The following is an 18,824-nucleotide window of genomic DNA, read 5'->3' on the forward strand; positions in this document are numbered from 1 at the left end:
AACATGATGTGATTCTAGCAATGCTAAAAATTCTCACTTTGAGCTGCATTTACAGTTACATTCTTTCGTTATCACTTAAAAAATATTATAAATCATATTTTAAAATCTTACTAATTAATGGTTTAAATTTTTAGGTTAAATTGGTTATTCAATATGGTATTAAAGCTTTAATGATCAAGCGATTGTAGGTTTAAATCTCATTATTCATATTTATTTGATAAAAATAAAATTAAAAATAGTGTGAGGCTGTATAAGTTTCAAGTCTAAAATATTTTCACTTGAAGAGATGTGTTGTAAAATAATATAAATTCTATCTTAGAACGTCACTTAACAGCTTAAATATTCTAGTTGAAATAGTTTTTTGATAATCATCTATAACCAAACACAATCTACATTTCAAGCCAACAATCTTCTTCTAAACTAATTTTACCCATAGTTATCTATTCAATTGTTTTTGCTGGACACAAACCATTAATTCACTCACCTGATTGCGAGAGTTAAGGATAAGAACACGTTATAGTCTCAAGAAGCTGAAATATTTTAGTTGGAAGGCGGTGGTGCAATATCGTGAAGTAGAGCATAGTCGTGAGTGAAATTCTCTCACACAATGACATGTGCATCATTTTCAAAAGGTAAAAACGTTCATGGGTGACCCTTTGTCAACATCAATACCCACAATAAATACCATTACAATATCCTAACTATACCTAAGTCACAACCCTACTTTGATCATTAATTTCACATTGCCTCATCATACATACCTTGAAGCATAGCCACAAAGCCATAAGAAAAATAATGCAGCCCAATTTATCTCGTTTCACTCTGTTTCTTCTTTTCTTGATCGCCGGAGGCTCTTTTGCCTGTAATATTGGTGGTACATCCAACAGGGTGGTTGTAGGTGACAGGAAATTTGCCTTTCATGAGATGTCTACAGTGTCTAATGGACAGACTGGCCCTCCCTTAGGAGCTAGTGGTTCAGGCCATGACCTAACTGGGACTATAATTGGGGATGGGGTTTGACTCCAAATGGTGGATGGGGTTATGGGTCTGGTTCAGGTCGATCCCCAAATAGGTTTGGTAAGGGTTTTGGGTATGGGTCAGGCTCTGGAAGCGGGTTAGGCTCAGGATATAGTTACAAAACTGGGAGTGGTGGTGCTCAAGGTGGTGGGTATGGTGCTGAAGTGGGTTTGGTAATTCTACTGGTGGTGGCAGCAGTGGAGGACCGAGTAGCTATGGAACACAATCACCATCTGACCCCGACAGAGAACCAACCATGGGTGAGGGAGTCGGCTTGGAGTCCATGTGTGAAAATGTTATCTTAGACAACAAAGTGTCATGTTTCACTCTACTTATATATAGTGTTTGCATGGTGTGGGAGCTATATATATTTGATATAGCATGTAGTTTAAGTGAGTCTGCAACTTATTTTTATCATTAGTGGCTTATATATATAGAGCTAAGTTTACCCTTACAAATATATATTTATATATGAAAAACCAGTTGAGTGAGCTCTCGTGGCTATTTTATTTTCTCTCATCCTCCATTTTCCCCTTCAATTTGGCCTACAAGAACAGGCAGTAATATATCAATGATAATATATATAGTTTATGGACTCTCTTTTTTATTTTATTATTCTTCATATGAACCTGCCCTTCGACCAAAATATTTTTAAGCCTAATTGAGATGATTTTCGTGAAAAGAATATATATTCAGTTTCAAAATTCAAGAAATAAGCTATTATTTTCTTAAGCAACAAATATGGTTTTGGACTCGTTCTTGAGCTCACAACCTGGATTCTTAATTAAGCTCGCCATATGGATTTGTTCTTGAGCTTGCAATCCGGGTTTTGGAACGTTATGTAGAAATATATAGTGGGAGTGAGAATTATTTTGAATATTTAACTAATTTATTTGTTTATTTTTCTTACTAATAGTATATGATTTCTTGTATATCCCAAGTTTAACATCATGAGAGAAGGAATTGGATACAAGTACCACATTAAAAAGAACAAGGACCACCAAGCTCATTACACCCATCTTTGCATGAGAAAAGATCATAGTAGCTTTATCACCCTTCAATTTTTCCAAGCAGGAGATGGGCTCATTCAGATTTTTTTTTTTCGCTCATCCTTTCTCTACCTCAGCTGCACCGGCTTACATGGGAATTATTTTTTAAAATATATTTTATTTTAAAAAATATATTTTTTTTTTTTTTTTTAAAATTTATTTTTAATATTACACATTTAAACTATATAAAAATATAAAATCCGGTGGATTCGCTGTGATTTGATGACTTTCTACCTCTTCCCACATGTGAACCCAATCATACCCCTTCCCACCTGTTTCCAGCCAAGATCACATCGACCTCTCTTTTCCTCTTGATTTCAGGCACTGAACTTGCATTACATGACATATTATGCTAGCATACCGAGAAAACTCTCGAAATACACTCTACGTATAAGATTTTTAGTATTAGTATATCAAAACTGTTAAAAAATATTAATTTCATATTTTTTAAAGTAAAATACACCCTCAAAACGTATATAAAAAAGAAAAATTACTGTGATTCTAAATACTCAACTAATTAGCAATCAATAACTAATTTATTTTATTTTATTTTATTTTGACAAGAAGTGATGGGGCCAGCTAATAGCTCATAAAAATTAGAAATTAAAAAAAAAAAAAAAAAGAGAAGACACGACAATTCAAATATTCTTGACCATTTGTGCTAAACTTTAAGATTTCGAAATTAGTTACCATCGAGTGACAAAGATTTCAGATAGAATGCCAACACCGCCCCATTCCAGGACATATCTTTGTTTCTTGCAACAATTTATTAGATTTGTCAGCATCTAACCTGTCCCCATTATCAAAGTCGTCCAAATAAATGAGTACAGGTGTTTCTTAATATTTTTTATTCGATTATCTAACCTTACATGCTTCACCGCCCTTTTTGGTAGCTGTTAATTTATTTAAAATTTTATTAAAATAATATTTTTTATATTTTAAAAATTATCTTTGATGTTAAAATAATAAAATATCTAAAAACATCAACAAATATTAATTAAAATAAAAAAAATAAAATTTTTAAAATTAATAAACACTTCTCTGGAACACAAAAACAAGCATGTAGATTTTGTTTATTATTATTATTATTATTTTAAAAGAATTTTTAAAAAATTTAATTTTTTTCCTTTAAATTAATTTATTTTTAATATTTTTACATTATTTTGATATATTAATATTAAAAATAATTTTTAAAAACTAAAAAAATATATATAATTTTAATATGTTTTCAAGCCATCAACAAGCTGCACATCTGAGTTATAATAATAAAATAAATTTAGATTCCATCTCCAATTACATCAATCAATGCACATCGATCCTTACAGCTCCACATCGCTGTTTTAGCTTTCTACCGGCCATTCCTAAAAGTTGAAAACGCCCGTAACTAGAAGTTCTCATTGTAAATATAAAAGATTTTTTATAATTATCCCTTATAATAAGTTCCTCGATTATTAAAAGTCTCAAGGACCTGAAATTATAGAGAGAAATTAGAATATCTCAAGCTTTAAGATTTCAACACTAAATTAATTTAGAGGTTGCTTAAATATAAGAAAAACATCATAATTAATAAAAATTAAATTAAATTTAAAACCTTAATCTAAATTATATATAAAAAATCCAATTACAATAAAAAAAATCTTGAGCTTTACCAAGTCGAATTTAGACATGTTCCCAAATTAGATGAAGTTATTTTCTTAAACTTTTTTATAACAAAACCTTTTAATTATTAGTCTGAGCATTGAACTTTTTCAGAACTCCTTCAAACATAGAAAATCTTAACAACTAAGGAGATGCCACAATGAAAACAATTATGCTAAGAAAGTCTCCTCCATTGATTTTTCATGGCCAATCTTTAGAATATGAGCATCCATCGATCCAATCACAACCACTTAACAAGGATTCAACATTACAAGTTCCATTTGCTAAGTAACAAAATAGTGGTGCCCTCTCATTGTCAAGCATATTCAAAACACGAACTGGCATCTTCTCTTTTCCATTAGAAATATCATCCATCAAAACATTCCCTCAATTGCTTGCTAAATCCTCGAGGTAACTACGGTTGATCCAAATTTCTCTTTAACTTGAACTTATAGACAAGTTTACCAAATTCTCCTCTTTCTTCCCAAAATTTTTCAACTGTGTAAAGACCATCATAAACATATATTGTGTTCAAAGTTTTGCGCTTGCATGCACCTTCGAAGGAAGCTGCTTGAGGACTCTTGAGCTTTACTTTACAAATGACTCGAACGGGAGTTTTACAATCCATACTGTGCTTCAATGCAAGATTTCCTCGTGCTAATTTCTGATCTTTAAGTGGTTGCTGACCTCGAACTGCTGGATTTCCACCAGAACCAGAATAAATGAGGACATTGGAAGATTCCATGTTATTAGCATATCGCTCAGACACGACAATGCTAGTGGCCAATGAGATCCCATTCCTCTTCATATAATCTATACCGTTATAAAAGTGACAATGAAGGCCAATTACATTCAGTTCAGCCTGAAATCGAAACTTGTCACCGATGTTAACTCCAGGAACAGGACCTACCCGTTTGCTTGTATTAATCCATTTTTGGTGATCTTTAAGAAATAATGCTGCATGTCTAGGGATGTTATAGTCTTTCTCCATTTTTGGCTTCCTTGCATTTTCTTTCCAAAGCTTGGCAAGTATTTGATGAAACAATCTCAAGACCTCCTTCACTTTATCGCAAGGAGCACTTGATTTTTGATGAAACCGACCAGTTTCCTTGTTGCCCAAAGTAGCATTAAACCTCTTCGTCCTAAAACCCGCTACCCTAGTAGCGTTCTTCCCATTTCGCAGAAAAATGTCACTGGAAACAGAACCAGTATTCTGATTTCCGCAACTATTTGTTATGATATTTTCTTGGGAAACAAAGTTTTGTTTCCGGCAGTCATTGGTTGAAATGTCATTAGAAACAGAAGACATATTCTGTTTTGCAGCAGGACGAACCTGCTTGGCCAAGAAGTCTGTCAATGTACCTGGAGAATGGCATTTCCTTGAGGCAGCTTCTGCTGCGGCTCTCTCTTTGGGATTGCTAGCAGAAACAGTATTTAGTAAACCCTCTTTTGAAGCAGAATGAAAATCCTGTCGCCCAAAACCACTAGAAAAATCTCGTTGGACAGAAGATGCTTTTGACATCGTTGGATTTTGTGGAAACTGTCCATGATCACTAATATCATCACAATCACTTGAGTTCATCCCTAGAGAAGGGCATTTCCTTCCGGCAATTTCCGCAGCAGCTTTCTCCATAGGCTTGGTAGCAGAAACAACTTTTTGTAAACCCTCTTTTGAAGCAGAAAGCAAATCCTGTTTCTGAAAAGCACTAGGAAAATCTCGCCGGACAAAAGATTCTTTCAATATCCTTGGAGGAGGGTATTTTCTTGGTACACCAGGATGTTTTAGAAATTGTGAATGATCACCAATGCCATCTTCAGAATCACTTGAGTCCATCACAACTGGAAATCTTCCACACCCTCTGGGAGATTCACAAATCACATCTACTCTTCTGTGCTTAGACTTCAACAAACACTGAGTAGAAGTTCTGTTCCCATTCATCGTAGGTTAATTTAGCAAAAGAACGACACTTCTGCTTGTAATAATTGCACTGTCATATGTTAGATAAAAAACACAGCACAAAGGAACAACACATATACATACACCACATAAACATGATACATGCAGTATAAGTAAGGCAAGAAGCAATATTCTAACATTTCAAAATTAAAATCTACTGAGTAATTAAGAGAAAAAATAAAAATTCACTTCAAACAACTACAATAACCAAACCATTCAAGTAAAGAAAGGAATGTGAAGGAACCTGAAGTACCCCTTGAAGCTGAAAGGTTCTAAGTTGAAGTTGTAGACAAAATCTCAAGCGTTTTGGGAGATTTTATAGGCAGGAATTGAAGGGTTTCTTTCTTTCTTTTTTGTTTGGTTTGACAATTTAAAATTTGAAAGGGCAAAGCAAATCAATAGCATTGTAGTGGGAGTGACGCAATGTATAGCAAAAACAAAGATTTCACAAATCCTAAAATTATAGCTAAATTGTAGAGAAAATTTTGATTTAATAAACTCTAAATATCAATAATTCTTGAATAATCAAATAAGTTCTAATAAATAAGTTAGAGAACCCTATTTATACTAATCAGAGGCCTAAATCCTACTCCTTGTAGAAAAGATATCATTATTAAATATAGCCATCCTAGAATTCAACTAGCATCAAGATTCCAAAACTAAATAAAAAATAAAATAACTAAGAAAAATAAAACAAATTCTAAACAAAAACTTTTCAACCTAATTAAGGCATTGCCACAAATAACTTAAATACAATTTTAGAAAAGATGTATTCATGTAGAGTTTTCAAACCTAGAAAAAACCTTCTCACCACAATTGAATTATTGATGCTTAAAAAAATCAAAGCAGTCCTTACCTAGTGCCTAAACTTCAAATTTGATATTGCTTTTGATAGATTTCTTATTGCAAAGATCATCAGTATTTACCTTTACCAATTCAATTTTATATAAAAAATCCTTATTCAATAGAGTCCAACTAGTATTGAAATTTTTAAACTAAAAAATAATAATAAAATTATTGAAAATTTTCAAAAACTCTTACAATTATAATTCACCCACCTCCTTCCCTTCAAACTAACCTCTATTGCTACGACGAAGTCTCACCCTTAACACAAGCCCTATACTATGGTAGTGATGACTAGGGTAGAAATATGTTTCCTTTCCCTGCAAGAAGTTTCTTTCCTATACTTTCTAGGAATGGGGGATGACAATGGAATCCATGCGTCAGATTTTGTACTATACAGTATACGCATTTTTTATACCCAAACCCAACCGAATCGGGTTTCAAGTATCCGTAACACAAATCCAATCCGACCCGAAACCCTATTGATTATCCCAAATGTTTCTGCAGTTTCAAGAATCACAACACAACTAATTCCAGTGAATGACTTTATCTTACAGTCAGCAACTGCCAGAAAACAGTTTTAGAGCTAATATTGGAGCAAATATGAGAAGCTGAGCACAGAGCACAGCTCTCAATATTATGGTAGGAAGAACATAAAAATTAGAGTAGTGGACTGCTTCGAAACAGCCGAACATTAATATGCAAAAAAAGAATTAAAGAACTTCACTTGTAATCCTCGTAAATAATGTCCTCTAAAGTTCCATGGAAACACTAAATCTGAAAAGACACTTTGGAAGAGAGCATGACCTAGAATTGCAGCGCCATGTAGATCTGCACTCGGAAGACATTTGGGCAAACTGTTCCTCCTGCGAGTTAGTGTGGTAGCCACAAGAGAGAGCAAAATGACAGCGACATGAGCGGCTAGAGAGAATAGAGTATCAAGTGATATGTTCGGGCAAAACCCTAGATTTTCTATATATGTATCGATATAAATGTAATTGTTTTTAACATTTTAAAGTAATATTTTGATTATTTCGGATAGGGCATAGCGGCATACCTATCCAAAACCCCACTTTATCTCTTTTGAATTTTAAACTTGATCGGATCAAAAATAAATAAATAATTATTAGACACTAGAAATCTTATAATTGCACTGATCTCATTAATTAAATATAGGACTACTGATCTCATTTTTACTGCATCTTTTCGAATGAGAAATTAACTTTATTATGTATTTTTTTTCTTTTAAATCAATCATTTCATTTCTTATAAAATATTCTAATATTTTTATTTTATTTATGAAGAGTTTTGAAATCAATAACTAAATATAAACATAAAAATTTATCTTTATAACCATTAAAATTTAAATATAATTCAATTGATCAGATTTTAAATTTATTTTCTAAAAATCATTAATTCGAGACCTACAAATCTTAGAATTATTGAAGAACTTATATTATTATTAATTTTAGAATCCGTGAATTAATTGAAGTATACACAAGTTGTTCCGAACATTCATATTAATAATAATAATAATAAAAAAATCTAAATCTAACCATTGTTTTGTTCACTGTTTATTTCTATACATTACAAAGACATGGAAATCATAAATTACAATAATAAATTACAAGAAAGGATATGATAACCTGGAAAGTGATCTTTCACTCTTTTTCAAATTGCCTAGGAGATGAAATGAATAGTAACAAAGGGAGATGAAATGGTTACTGGGCTTTCATGACAGCATATATAGAATACAAACTTAAGAAAAGGATTCTGCCCAGGAGGACGAAGGAGCTAAATCACTGTGAGTAGTTTTTCATGGCCATAGCTACAAGTTTAATTTTCTTCACTGCTCCTTTTTAAACACGAAGATATCCACTTCTTTTATCTTTCAGAATTACTTGTTAATCATGTCCTTTGTGAAAGAATATTAATCAACCATTGGAATCAATTGTTCAAGAACATACAGAAGATAAATTACAAGTGTAAGAACTGAAATGAAAGTGCATCATACCTGTTTAGATGCAGGCTAAGCAAAATTTATTGAATCGAGAGCTAGCTCCAGTCCAGAAACACTTCTCCTGGCCAGGCAATTTGTTATCACTGGAAAACTTAGAAAACAAAATTCCCACAGCCTCTTCGTATTCTTTTTCAACTTTCCTCTCAACTCTCGCGTGTCTCTTCTGTCAGCATTCTCTCATCTTTTATAGGTGGACATGAGTCTCGAGAGTCCTTTAGCATTAATAAGGGAAGGGCAAGATATCAACTCTTGAGAAGGTTAAGGAAGGCAACCACCGCCCAGCCAACCACCAGCTGCCACTGATCAGCCGTCAGCCGCAGCCGCCAGCCGCCTCCACACCCGCAGCCGCCAGCCGCCAGCCGCCTTCACACTTGAAGGTTGAATTTTCTTGTTTTGAATTCGTGTATAAATAGAATGCTCAACTTATGTAACCAGGCTCCGATACCAAATAAAGAGAAACACTAGAGAAAAAGAAAGGGTGTGTATTATAAGCTTTTGTGTTGTTTTCTAAACCACCACCAGTGATTTCTCCCACCAACAGATATCATTCCGGGTGCTGGAGTTTCAAGAGCTGGTGACGGTTGCCACTTTGCTTGATTCGCGGGAATGGATTGTGGAACAAAAACGGGGTTTATTGCCTCAAGATTGTAGCTGGCATGTCATAGTGTGCGCAACACCTTTTTTTTTATTTTTTGAAGAGAAGATCTTGGCTGGAAATTGAGGCTGAAGATCAGCCATCAGCTGAGTTCGCGGCAGGCTCAACGTTTTTTCCAGGAATATGAAGATTGCCAATGAATGACATTTCGTTTTTTAAAAGGAACGACACGTCGATTATAACTATGGGTGACACGTCGATTATAATAGGGTGTTGTTTAACGTTCTAATTGGGGTTAACTTCCAAGCCAAACAACGCCGTTTTACCGAGAGCCAAAACTTAATTCAGTCCCTCTATTTTTAGTCCTTTCTTCGAAAACTTTCAATTTAGCCTAATTGGACTTTTATCTTCAGATTTCTTTCAATTAAGCCCTCAACAAACTTAATGTGAGCCCTGAATTTTTCCACAGTTACACTTTGGTCCTTATGTTCCAAATATCTTCAATTTTAGGCCAATGTTGGTCTTTTTCCTTAATCTATTTCCATTTTTTCCCTAACTGAATTGCAATAGACCCCTTAATTTCTCTACCTTTTATATTTCAGTCATTGACTTCCAAGACCTTCAATTTTAGACCAATTTAAACCACTTTCTTAATTGTGTTTCAATTTTATACCAAAATTATTTATCAATTTCTTTAATTTAGTTTTTGGCCTTAAACTCAATAGTTCTTGGATTTCTTGTGCCGTTGAAGAACTTGGGCAACAGGGGTTTGTACAGATAGGTTTTGACCATGTTTTACAGGGGGGATGGATCATGATACATGAGATCATGTCAGCCTGGCCGTAATGATAAAAAGCTCATCTGTACATATCATTGATTTGCAGGTTCCGATCATGTGAATAACCATAAGAGCAATACTCCTTGTGCAATTCACCTCTTATTTTCAAGTGTAGTTGAGGTTTTACCTGTGAATTCTTGAGAAAAAAACAAAGAGAAGAAGCCTAAGCAAGATTGCTTCTACTGATAACAGTTCTTGGATTACTTGTGCCATTGAAGAACTTGGGCAACAGGGGTTCGTACAGATAGGTTTTGGCCATGTTTTACAGGGGGGATGGATCATGGTACATGAGATCACGTCAGCCTGGCCGTAATGATAAAAAGCTTATCTGTACATATCATTTATTTGCAGATTCCGATCATGTCAATAACCAAAAGAGCAACAAGTCCAAAACTTCAACCAGAAAGAAAGGAGAAACACATGGAAACCGAGCTTGAAAATGTGTGCAATGCCACAAATCATGGGAAGCCAAATGAGAGTTTTGACTCAATTTCAAACCATAATGCTAAGGGAAAATATCATGTGCATGACCCTACATGACTGGCACTAAAAGTCTACTCCTTTTTTTTTCCCCCAGCTAATACACAAAATCATTAGGTCCAGCTTTCCTAACCAGTCTAAGAAATGACCTAAACAGCAAGCTGTTTTTGATGAGTGGATTCATCTTCGTTGAAACAGCGATGGGTTTTTTGTAGTCTAGCCATATTCAGAGGAGGATCTACAATCGGTAGAGGAGATTGAATCAACATCTCTCTTTGAAGGTAGGAGCAGTAAGCGTGGAACATGGTGGGTGTCACGTTCAATTGGAAGCCTAAACCAAATAAAAAATCCACTTCAAGAAGATTCATCTCTGCTGTGCTGATTCCTCCAATTTTAGCATAGAAGGCATTATTGTAATATCTGACAGAAAAATACAGGAACACATTTATTAGCTACATCAGTACAGTTCTGTATAGTTTCCAAGTAAAATGAATGACAGACAAACCACCAGTCTACCACCATGATTCTTGCAGGAAAGCAAAGTGGGTATCGCCTGTCGATGAAAACAGCCGAGGCTCAAGTAGGGTAGAGTAGTTTAAACTTTAAATGGTCTAAAAAAGAAATAATGGAAAGAAAAGAACGCTACTGTGCGGCATATGCAGTGGCTTTAAACAAAATACAGAGCTTTGATTGAGCTGTCACTGACCCCTCTCTTCAATGATAGCGACACATGCTTACAATTTGCTACCATTTGACGGGATTTACAGGCATGCTTAAGCAGACATAGACATCAACACCGCAAACTTAGGTGGTGGTGTCGAATGAAAGCCGGAGTTTTACACATGGGTGTCTGTTTTTTTTCTTGGCTGTGGCTGACTCGAATGGGATATGTTGCCCTTCCATATGCGCACCTAGTTTTTTGTTGTGAATCTGGTTGCTTGAAGGGGGGGATTTCATCGAATTGACCCTCTAACTTCCTGAATCAAAATGTTGGCATGATTTGGCTGGGCCAGTTTCAAGCAATGGAAATATCCTATTGCTAATAAAATTATCAAAAAGAAAAGGAGTCTTAAGTTTCGGATCATAACTATATTTGGAGAGTAAATTCACCATAATATATGATACGGAAAAAACTAATTATCTGTATAATGCAAGATTTCCATCACATAGAATTTCATTTAAAACAAAGAAAATGAAGAATTCCTTTTCCTTTCCAAACTTGGACAAGACTTGAACTTGAGAGGCCTAACCTAACCCCTAATCTCTGGTACATTGCAGAGTTGAACTTGAATCCACTTATCAAGGTTAATCCCAAATCCAAGAACAACTATAAAATCCCAGAAATATTTTCACAAAGACAGCTAGATAAATCATCATAACAAGCTTAAACAGATGAGCCCAGCAAGTGAAAATTGAAGATAACTTACATATCATCCATGAACTTGACAGAGATCAAGACACTTGTGATAAGCAGTCTATGCACATTGAATGAATTGATAGGAAAACAGGATTGTCTCTGAGCAAACCGATCAAGATACACATAAGCAACAACAAAACAAGAGGGGCTACAGTTTGCATACTTGAAGATTCTTTCAAGATAGTTTTGAATGGATATAGCAGGTCTAGAAAGGCCATGAAAGATCGAGACTTTCTGGGGGTATAATTGTTGGCTAAGATCATTAGACTCTGCTACCCTTTGAAGAAGAGAAGAGAGGAAAGTAATGACCTTAGGCATCACTGTGGTCTCTGCTAATTCTGCCATTCTTGTTTGGTTTACTTTGGTTTGTTGTGTGCTAGCTGTGTTTATAAGACACCTCCTGCCTTCCTTTTGCATAGCGTGTGTCGAACGATTTTGTTTACTATTTTTTCCGTTCCAAGTTTCCTATTTAAGACAGCAAGAGAGTGTTCCTAAGCTAAGCTGGCCAATGATACAATGACAGAGCTCAATTTACAGGAAACTCCCTGGCTTTGTAGTATTTTCCGATCACTTTTTTTTTTCCCCTTCAAAAGATTAAATATAAGAAACTATATAGTATTCTTAAATATATCTCTCTAATCTATTCAAAATTTAAAGACAGCTATCTACAGTAAAATTAAAAGATTTTGGAGAACCTTGCTCTCTCATTTGAAGCATATTATTTCAAGAAATAAATGTGTTTAATATTTACTTTATATGATTTTTTTATATTAGTTCATTAAAATTAATATTAAAAAACATCTAATCAAGCGAAATGCAATTTAAAATGTATATTATAATGCAAAAACAACATTCACTAAGTTATTAAGACAATATATAATTACAAGAGGGTTAATTTTATATATATATATTTATTTTTTTTTATTGCAGTAAACCCATCATTTAAAATGATTTTGACATGGAAATCATGATAGAGATGTTCCAGCAGATTGGGTTCAACGACATATTAAGGTTGGGATTTTAGTAATTAGGGGTAATTGAGGATTAACAAATGAATATGTCTAACTTGTAATGACATTTAATACTACTTTAACTTTTTGGTGGATGTGGTTGGCAAGAAAGGGAATATCATGGCATTTAGTCCCCACCGATTAAATTTTGTTTCTCATGGTACAAGAATTGGGTTGGAATTTTAAGTTTGATAAGAAAAGTTGGGTAATTAATTAACCAAAGATGATTTATTATGTCAATGTCGTGCTCAATTTAATTATTTATACCCAGGTTGTAGTTTCCATTACCAATAAAAGCGCCCCCGCATATATATAATTAAAAATGCAATAGATAAACTTTAAATGATATAGTTTAATTGATCAGATTTTAAATTTATTCTCTAAAAATTACTGGTTCGAGTCTCACAAATCTCAAGACCACTAGAAACTTAAATGATCGTTAACTTTAGAGCTTGTAGAATTAGTCAAGATATATACAAATTAATCCAAACACCCATATTATTAAAAAAAAATAAAGATAAAGATTCGATTCAGAGTTGTTTTTTAGTGATTTCTTGCCATAAATTACTAGATTTTTAATTTTAACTTGTGGAATTAGAAAGATATTTGAAGTGAGATTTAGACGGTAATGGCCAATTGGTCCTAATAAATAATATAAAAAATCTTGAGTTTGTTAGGTCAGTTAAACTTAATTTGTGTTTCACTATGATTATATATTAGCTGAGTGAGCTAGATAGAGTGTGGGACTGCTAATGGAGCCATGATGAGATCATCGTCTCTAAAGATTGGATTTAGCAACTCACAAGTGACAAGTCATAGCCCGAAAATTGGAGTGGGAGAGAGATGTTTACTTCACTTCTAATAGAAGAAAAGTTTGGTCTTTTTAAACTGAAATATTATTTGGTATGCTAAAGAGAAAAAATAATATGACCTCGAAAGTGATCTAGGTCCCTTTTTACTCCATGAAATCGAAAGGCTAGGGCAAGTTTCACGTAAATTCCTTTTCATTCATTCAAGTATTAAAAATGATATCAACATGTTTTTAAACCCTATATATATATATATATATATATATATATATATATATTCATGAAGACATGAGGTAATCAAGAAAAGAAAAAATATTTTATCTTCAAATATTAGAGAGCATTATTAATTATATTTTATAATCTCATTTAATAGTTTAAGTTCTTGAATTCAAATAATTTTTTGATATTGTATCATAACTTTGATATTTAAATGATAATAAGATTGAATTTGATTATCCTCGCTCTCTCTTTTAATTAAAATCTAATTAATAGCATGATATAATATAGGTTTTTGTAGGTTTCAAGTCTAAGGAGTTTTTATTTGAGAATGTTGTGTTAACGAATAATATAAATCATACATTGAAGTTTCATCTAACCGTTTAAGCTTTTAAAGGGAGATGATTTTTTTGAATAAAATATACTTCAAACTTTGTAGTAAATTCTTATCAATATTAGGGTTTAGGATCATATATAGTTGATCAATTTGTGCTCTCATATATGATTAATATTCTATACACAAATGACAAAACAAGCCCTTTATCCCTAATCCTCCCGGGTCTTTATTATTATTTTTTTAAAATATGATAGTCAGCTTGAGTCCCCTGACTGGCCTTTTGTCCTATCCTCGAGCAAGATCACATGAGAATTGAGGCGTGGATCTGGCCTGTGATTTGAAGATTGAGTTATGATCTGTTTAAAAAATAGAAATAGAAATGGTCCCAACAAACAAGTAGCCAGATCTGATCCAGGCAGCCCTCTGCTCATTTTTTTCGTTTGTTTTAAGAAGTAAAGGTGAAGATACAGGTTCACATTCCTTGACTTTGTTGCGGTTGGCCTTGCTTGCACTGCATAAAGAGGACAGTCATCAGATTTCCAGCTAACTTTCTTAACTAGCAGAACATGTCCACATTACTACACGACATTCTTGTACTTATTATTTCTTAATTATCTGCTGTCCTGTAACTTTACTAACACCTACTTCTACCCCTTTTTTAGGCTAATGTAATTAAATTGTATGGTGAAAATAAAATTAAATAAAATAAATTCTGCTGTCAGCTTTTAACCATGCTTATTTGCAGCTGTTGCTGTCAAAATTGGAGTCATGGAGAAGAATGGAAGGTTGTGGAGGAAGCCTCAATTAACCCCTTGTGTATTGAATAAGCTTGATCGGTAGAGAAATATATTAAAATAATATATTTTTTATAATATAAATATATTAAAATAATCTAAAAACACTAAAAAATATTAATTTAAAATAAAAAAAATAAATAAAATTTTAATTTTTTAAATATTTAAAAAAAAAAAAAAACAAACAGTGTATTACATCCCATCTCTGCTCCAATTATTTAGATGGCTGGATCAGAGAAGAAAGGACCAGCTCATATCTGTTCTTCATTACCCTAATCTGGCTAATAAGTCATCCAATTAATGAGACTTCATTTGAGTTAAAACAGAAAGATTAATCCAATAATTCCCTAATTTCTAACTCGGTAATAAAATATATTAAGCAAGGAAAAAGAAAAATTGCTTTGCCATCCACTAGGCTTAAAGTATAATCACGCATGTTTATACAACTTATTTGGTTTAGGTTAGGATTAAATTGGTTAACCACTAAACTAATCATTTGTAGCAACCATCTCCCTCGCCTAATCCTCTGTTCCATACTCGCTTAGCTTCCTTTCCTTGCACATAACCTATATATAGATGAAAAGGGTGAAAATAGAAGGAACATATCTCTTTGTAATTTTTATTTTCAAAATATACAAATTTATTATTTTCAGAAAAAAATATTTTAAATTTTAAATTTTTATTTTCTTAATTGAATAAATTTTTATTTCCACTGTCTCGAGATTATAATTAAACGTGTCTTTGCGGTTACTTAGCAATAACATATGGATAAATTTCTAGGGGCATATATGGAAGAACAAGAAAAAGCATACTAATTTCAAATTAATTATTCACACAAGCAAACTAGAAAAAGTCAATCCACTTCACGCTGTCAGAACTCCCTAACATGCTGGCAATAACCCTCATTTTATGCTTTGCTTGTCCATGCATGCCGGCTTGATTCCCATAAATAACATTGATTTAAATTTTTTATTTACTTTTAATTGTAAAATCCGATTTAATCATTAACATGAAGCATGATCCTCCAATTGCCTGGTAATATCATGATATTTAAATTGATGATGTTTTAAAAAATTCAAATATTCTAAAAGTAAAATTTTCAAATTGAAATAATCATTTAATTGTTTTAATAATTTTGTTTATTCTTTAAAGCTAGATGGTTGCTAATTTATACTTAATATATGGTAGGCTAATATAGCTTGTGGTTAATATTTATAAAAAAATTTTTTTTATGGATGTTAAAACTCCTCAATGACAAGGTCAATAATTTCTTAGAGAAAAAAAATATAATGATATTTTATGAAAATAAACTCTGAAATTATATATATTAAAAATATTAAGAATAAAAAATTATGAATTTTTGTTATGAAGGTCTGAAAGTCTCATAGTATATTTATAGTCAATAAATCTTATTTTTTTTATATAAAGAATGATTGGAAGTATAATTTTATTATGATGGATAAAATATTTTTTATATAAGTATATGAAGCCAACATTTATTTATTTATTTATTGATGGTGCACCCCACACACACGCCTCAACGTGGAGAAAGAATTTTTTATATATATATCATTTTCCATCTCGTGTCATGCTGTACACGTTAGCGAGGTATGTGATCCATGTTCTACTCTGTTCATTGGATTTTGATAGCCATGGTGTTATTTTGTGAAACAAAAAAATAAATAATATTAATTGTAAATTATTTCCCTAGATTTAATATCCTGTACTAGCAGTGATTTAGTTTGCTAGTTTCTTCTTCCTTTCTTTATTTGTTTTTTAGTAATTTGAAGCTACAATATAGAAGTTGTTCGATACAACATGTTTGTACTTTGTAGTGCAGAATTGTTTAATAAGGCATGCCATGAACTTTTAGGCATTATAATTTTTTTTAAAATTTTTTTTATATTAAAAAATCTGAAAATATTAAAAAAATTAATTTAAAGTAAAAAAATAAAAAAAATTTAATTTTAAAAAAAACACTTTTAAAAAACAAATATATTTTTAAACTTATTATTTCTATTTTTTTTTAATTAAAATAAACTTCATCAATAAGGGGAAAGCTTACATTTTTAAAGCCCACCAATATCAAAATAAACATACTTGTAAAGCCCACCAATACAAGTATAATTTAATTACTATATCTTTAACAAAAAAAATAAAAACATTGGATGAAGAAAAATTACAAGTATAATTTTCTAAATTTTCAGAGATGTTGGGTTGACACAACACAAACACACCTTAATAAAGACTAGTTAGACTTGGCCTTAACTATTGTTGGATTTGGTAGTACGCCAAATCCAGGAGCATTGAATCTGACATTGACTAAACCCAAGAGATGATTAGGTTTAAAGCCATCAATTCTATAAATTTTTATAAAATCATAGAAGAATTATTTCTCAACAAATAAACTTAATTAAACAAGTTTATACTTTACCAAGATTATTAGGTGTATTAAAGTCTTTTATAACCAGCCATGTCACTATCTTTTAGCCAAAGAAAATGAATAAAATACACAATTCATAATATAACTCAAAATATCATAAAAATAAAATTATATTTCAATTTTTTTTCTTAAAAGAATAAGATTTATAAGTTATAAAAACACTGAGAGCTTTGTAACAAAATCGGTCATCATTATTGTTTAAACCCAGAATAGCCCTGTCGACCTTAAGACTATAGTGTTTGGTTATCATCTTGGATGTTAAAGAAGAAACTAAGTTTCAGGTTTTAAAAGGATAGAATCTCTCTCTCTTAAACATGTTTATCTCATTTATCTGGAAACATCGGTCAAATGCAATTATTAATTGGTGTTGTGTATCCTACAGTGATAATAGATTGCGCAATGAACTCTTGTAATTTGATGCAGCCTGCAGGTTTTGATGCATTGCCAGAATCCAGTTTTAGCCCGTCACTGTTCGATAAACCTGTGTTGAAATTAAGAGACCAGAAAATTGCCCAAGCAGCTGGAAATGTCTTCTTTTTTTTTTTTTTCATGTATATATCAAGCAAGCATTCAGACTGCTTAAGAATTAAAAATGACTAAACCAAACACTCCATTTGGAGTTGCGGTTGCACCTGTTTTTCATGAAATTTATTTTATTTTTTGCTTCAAATATACTAATTCTAAAAGTGAAATTTTAAAAATAAAAAAAATTATTTTAATATATCAAAACACACATTAAAATTCATCAACTACATTCTCAAACACAAACAGACCTATAGCATTTCCTTGCACTCATTTGGTTGAAAAGGATCAAATGTCAGTCCAAACTACCAACATCTGGTTGGAAGCATAGATTTTATGACTGGAGGTTTGGTCAGTTCAACATCATTCAATTGGTTGGGCTAAAAGTAAGATAATTCAATCAAATTCATTAGAAAATGTGCTGACAACTTTGGAGAATGTATGTCATATGAACTTGTATGAACGAACTTCTAGTAGCAAAACCTTTCACTTGGTGGTGATCAAGTAACCAATAGTGATAGGATCCTCATTTTTGGTATTAAAATCAGAAGAAAAAAATAGTTCAGGGAATGTAAATCAAAACAGGCAATAGTTCAGAGAATCTTTATACCGATTGGCCACATTATACCTTAGAGTTGGCAAATGTTTTCCATCAACACACCTTACAACCCAAGACCAATGTGCTTGATTCTCAGATCAAATGACAAGACCATGCACATAGAAATGCTCACCCGAAAGGCTTTACTTGTATGAGGAAAAGGAAGAAAGGGGAAGAGGTTTACTTGTAAGCAAAACATGCAAAGCGCATTTTTTTGTGATCAACCTAGTGGGTACACCTT

The 18,824-nt window shown here is 32.4% G+C and overlaps 2 protein-coding genes and 1 long non-coding RNA gene across 7 annotated transcripts; 1 reads left to right on the forward strand and 2 right to left on the reverse strand.

Moving 5' to 3' along the window:
• Positions 1 to 3,874: 3,874 nt before the first annotated feature.
• LOC118042510 (uncharacterized) lies at positions 3,875 to 8,720 on the reverse strand. 5 transcript variants are annotated; one of them, XM_035050217.2, is made up of 3 exons: positions 8,519 to 8,720; positions 7,312 to 7,370; positions 3,875 to 5,629 (listed from the first exon to the last, which is right to left on the reverse strand). In XM_035050217.2, the coding sequence occupies exons 2-3, from the start codon at positions 7,350 to 7,352 to the stop codon at positions 4,120 to 4,122; spliced, it is 1,551 nt and encodes a 516-aa protein (XP_034906108.1). In that variant the 5' UTR covers positions 7,353 to 7,370; positions 8,519 to 8,720; the 3' UTR covers positions 3,875 to 4,119. The 5 variants fall into 5 exon arrangements, with proteins under 5 accessions (XP_034906108.1, XP_034906110.1, XP_034906112.1 ...); XM_035050219.2 differs by having other exon boundaries at positions 3,875 to 5,674; XM_035050221.2 differs by lacking the exon at positions 7,312 to 7,370.
• LOC140956221 (uncharacterized) lies at positions 8,187 to 10,984 on the forward strand. Its single transcript, XR_012171373.1, has 2 exons — positions 8,187 to 8,308; positions 8,715 to 10,984. It is a non-coding gene; the product is annotated as an uncharacterized lncRNA (long non-coding RNA).
• LOC118042511 (cyclin-U4-1) lies at positions 10,416 to 12,326 on the reverse strand. Its single transcript, XM_035050222.2, has 2 exons — positions 11,865 to 12,326; positions 10,416 to 10,857 (listed from the first exon to the last, which is right to left on the reverse strand). The coding sequence occupies exons 1-2, from the start codon at positions 12,269 to 12,271 to the stop codon at positions 10,587 to 10,589; spliced, it is 678 nt and encodes a 225-aa protein (XP_034906113.1). The 5' UTR covers positions 12,272 to 12,326; the 3' UTR covers positions 10,416 to 10,586.
• Between the last annotated feature and the right edge of the window lie 6,498 nt (positions 12,327 to 18,824).

The sequence above is a fragment of the Populus alba genome, chromosome 12, assembly GCF_005239225.2.
Source record: "Populus alba chromosome 12, ASM523922v2, whole genome shotgun sequence".
In the NCBI taxonomy this organism is placed as follows: Eukaryota; Viridiplantae; Streptophyta; class Magnoliopsida; order Malpighiales; family Salicaceae; genus Populus; species Populus alba.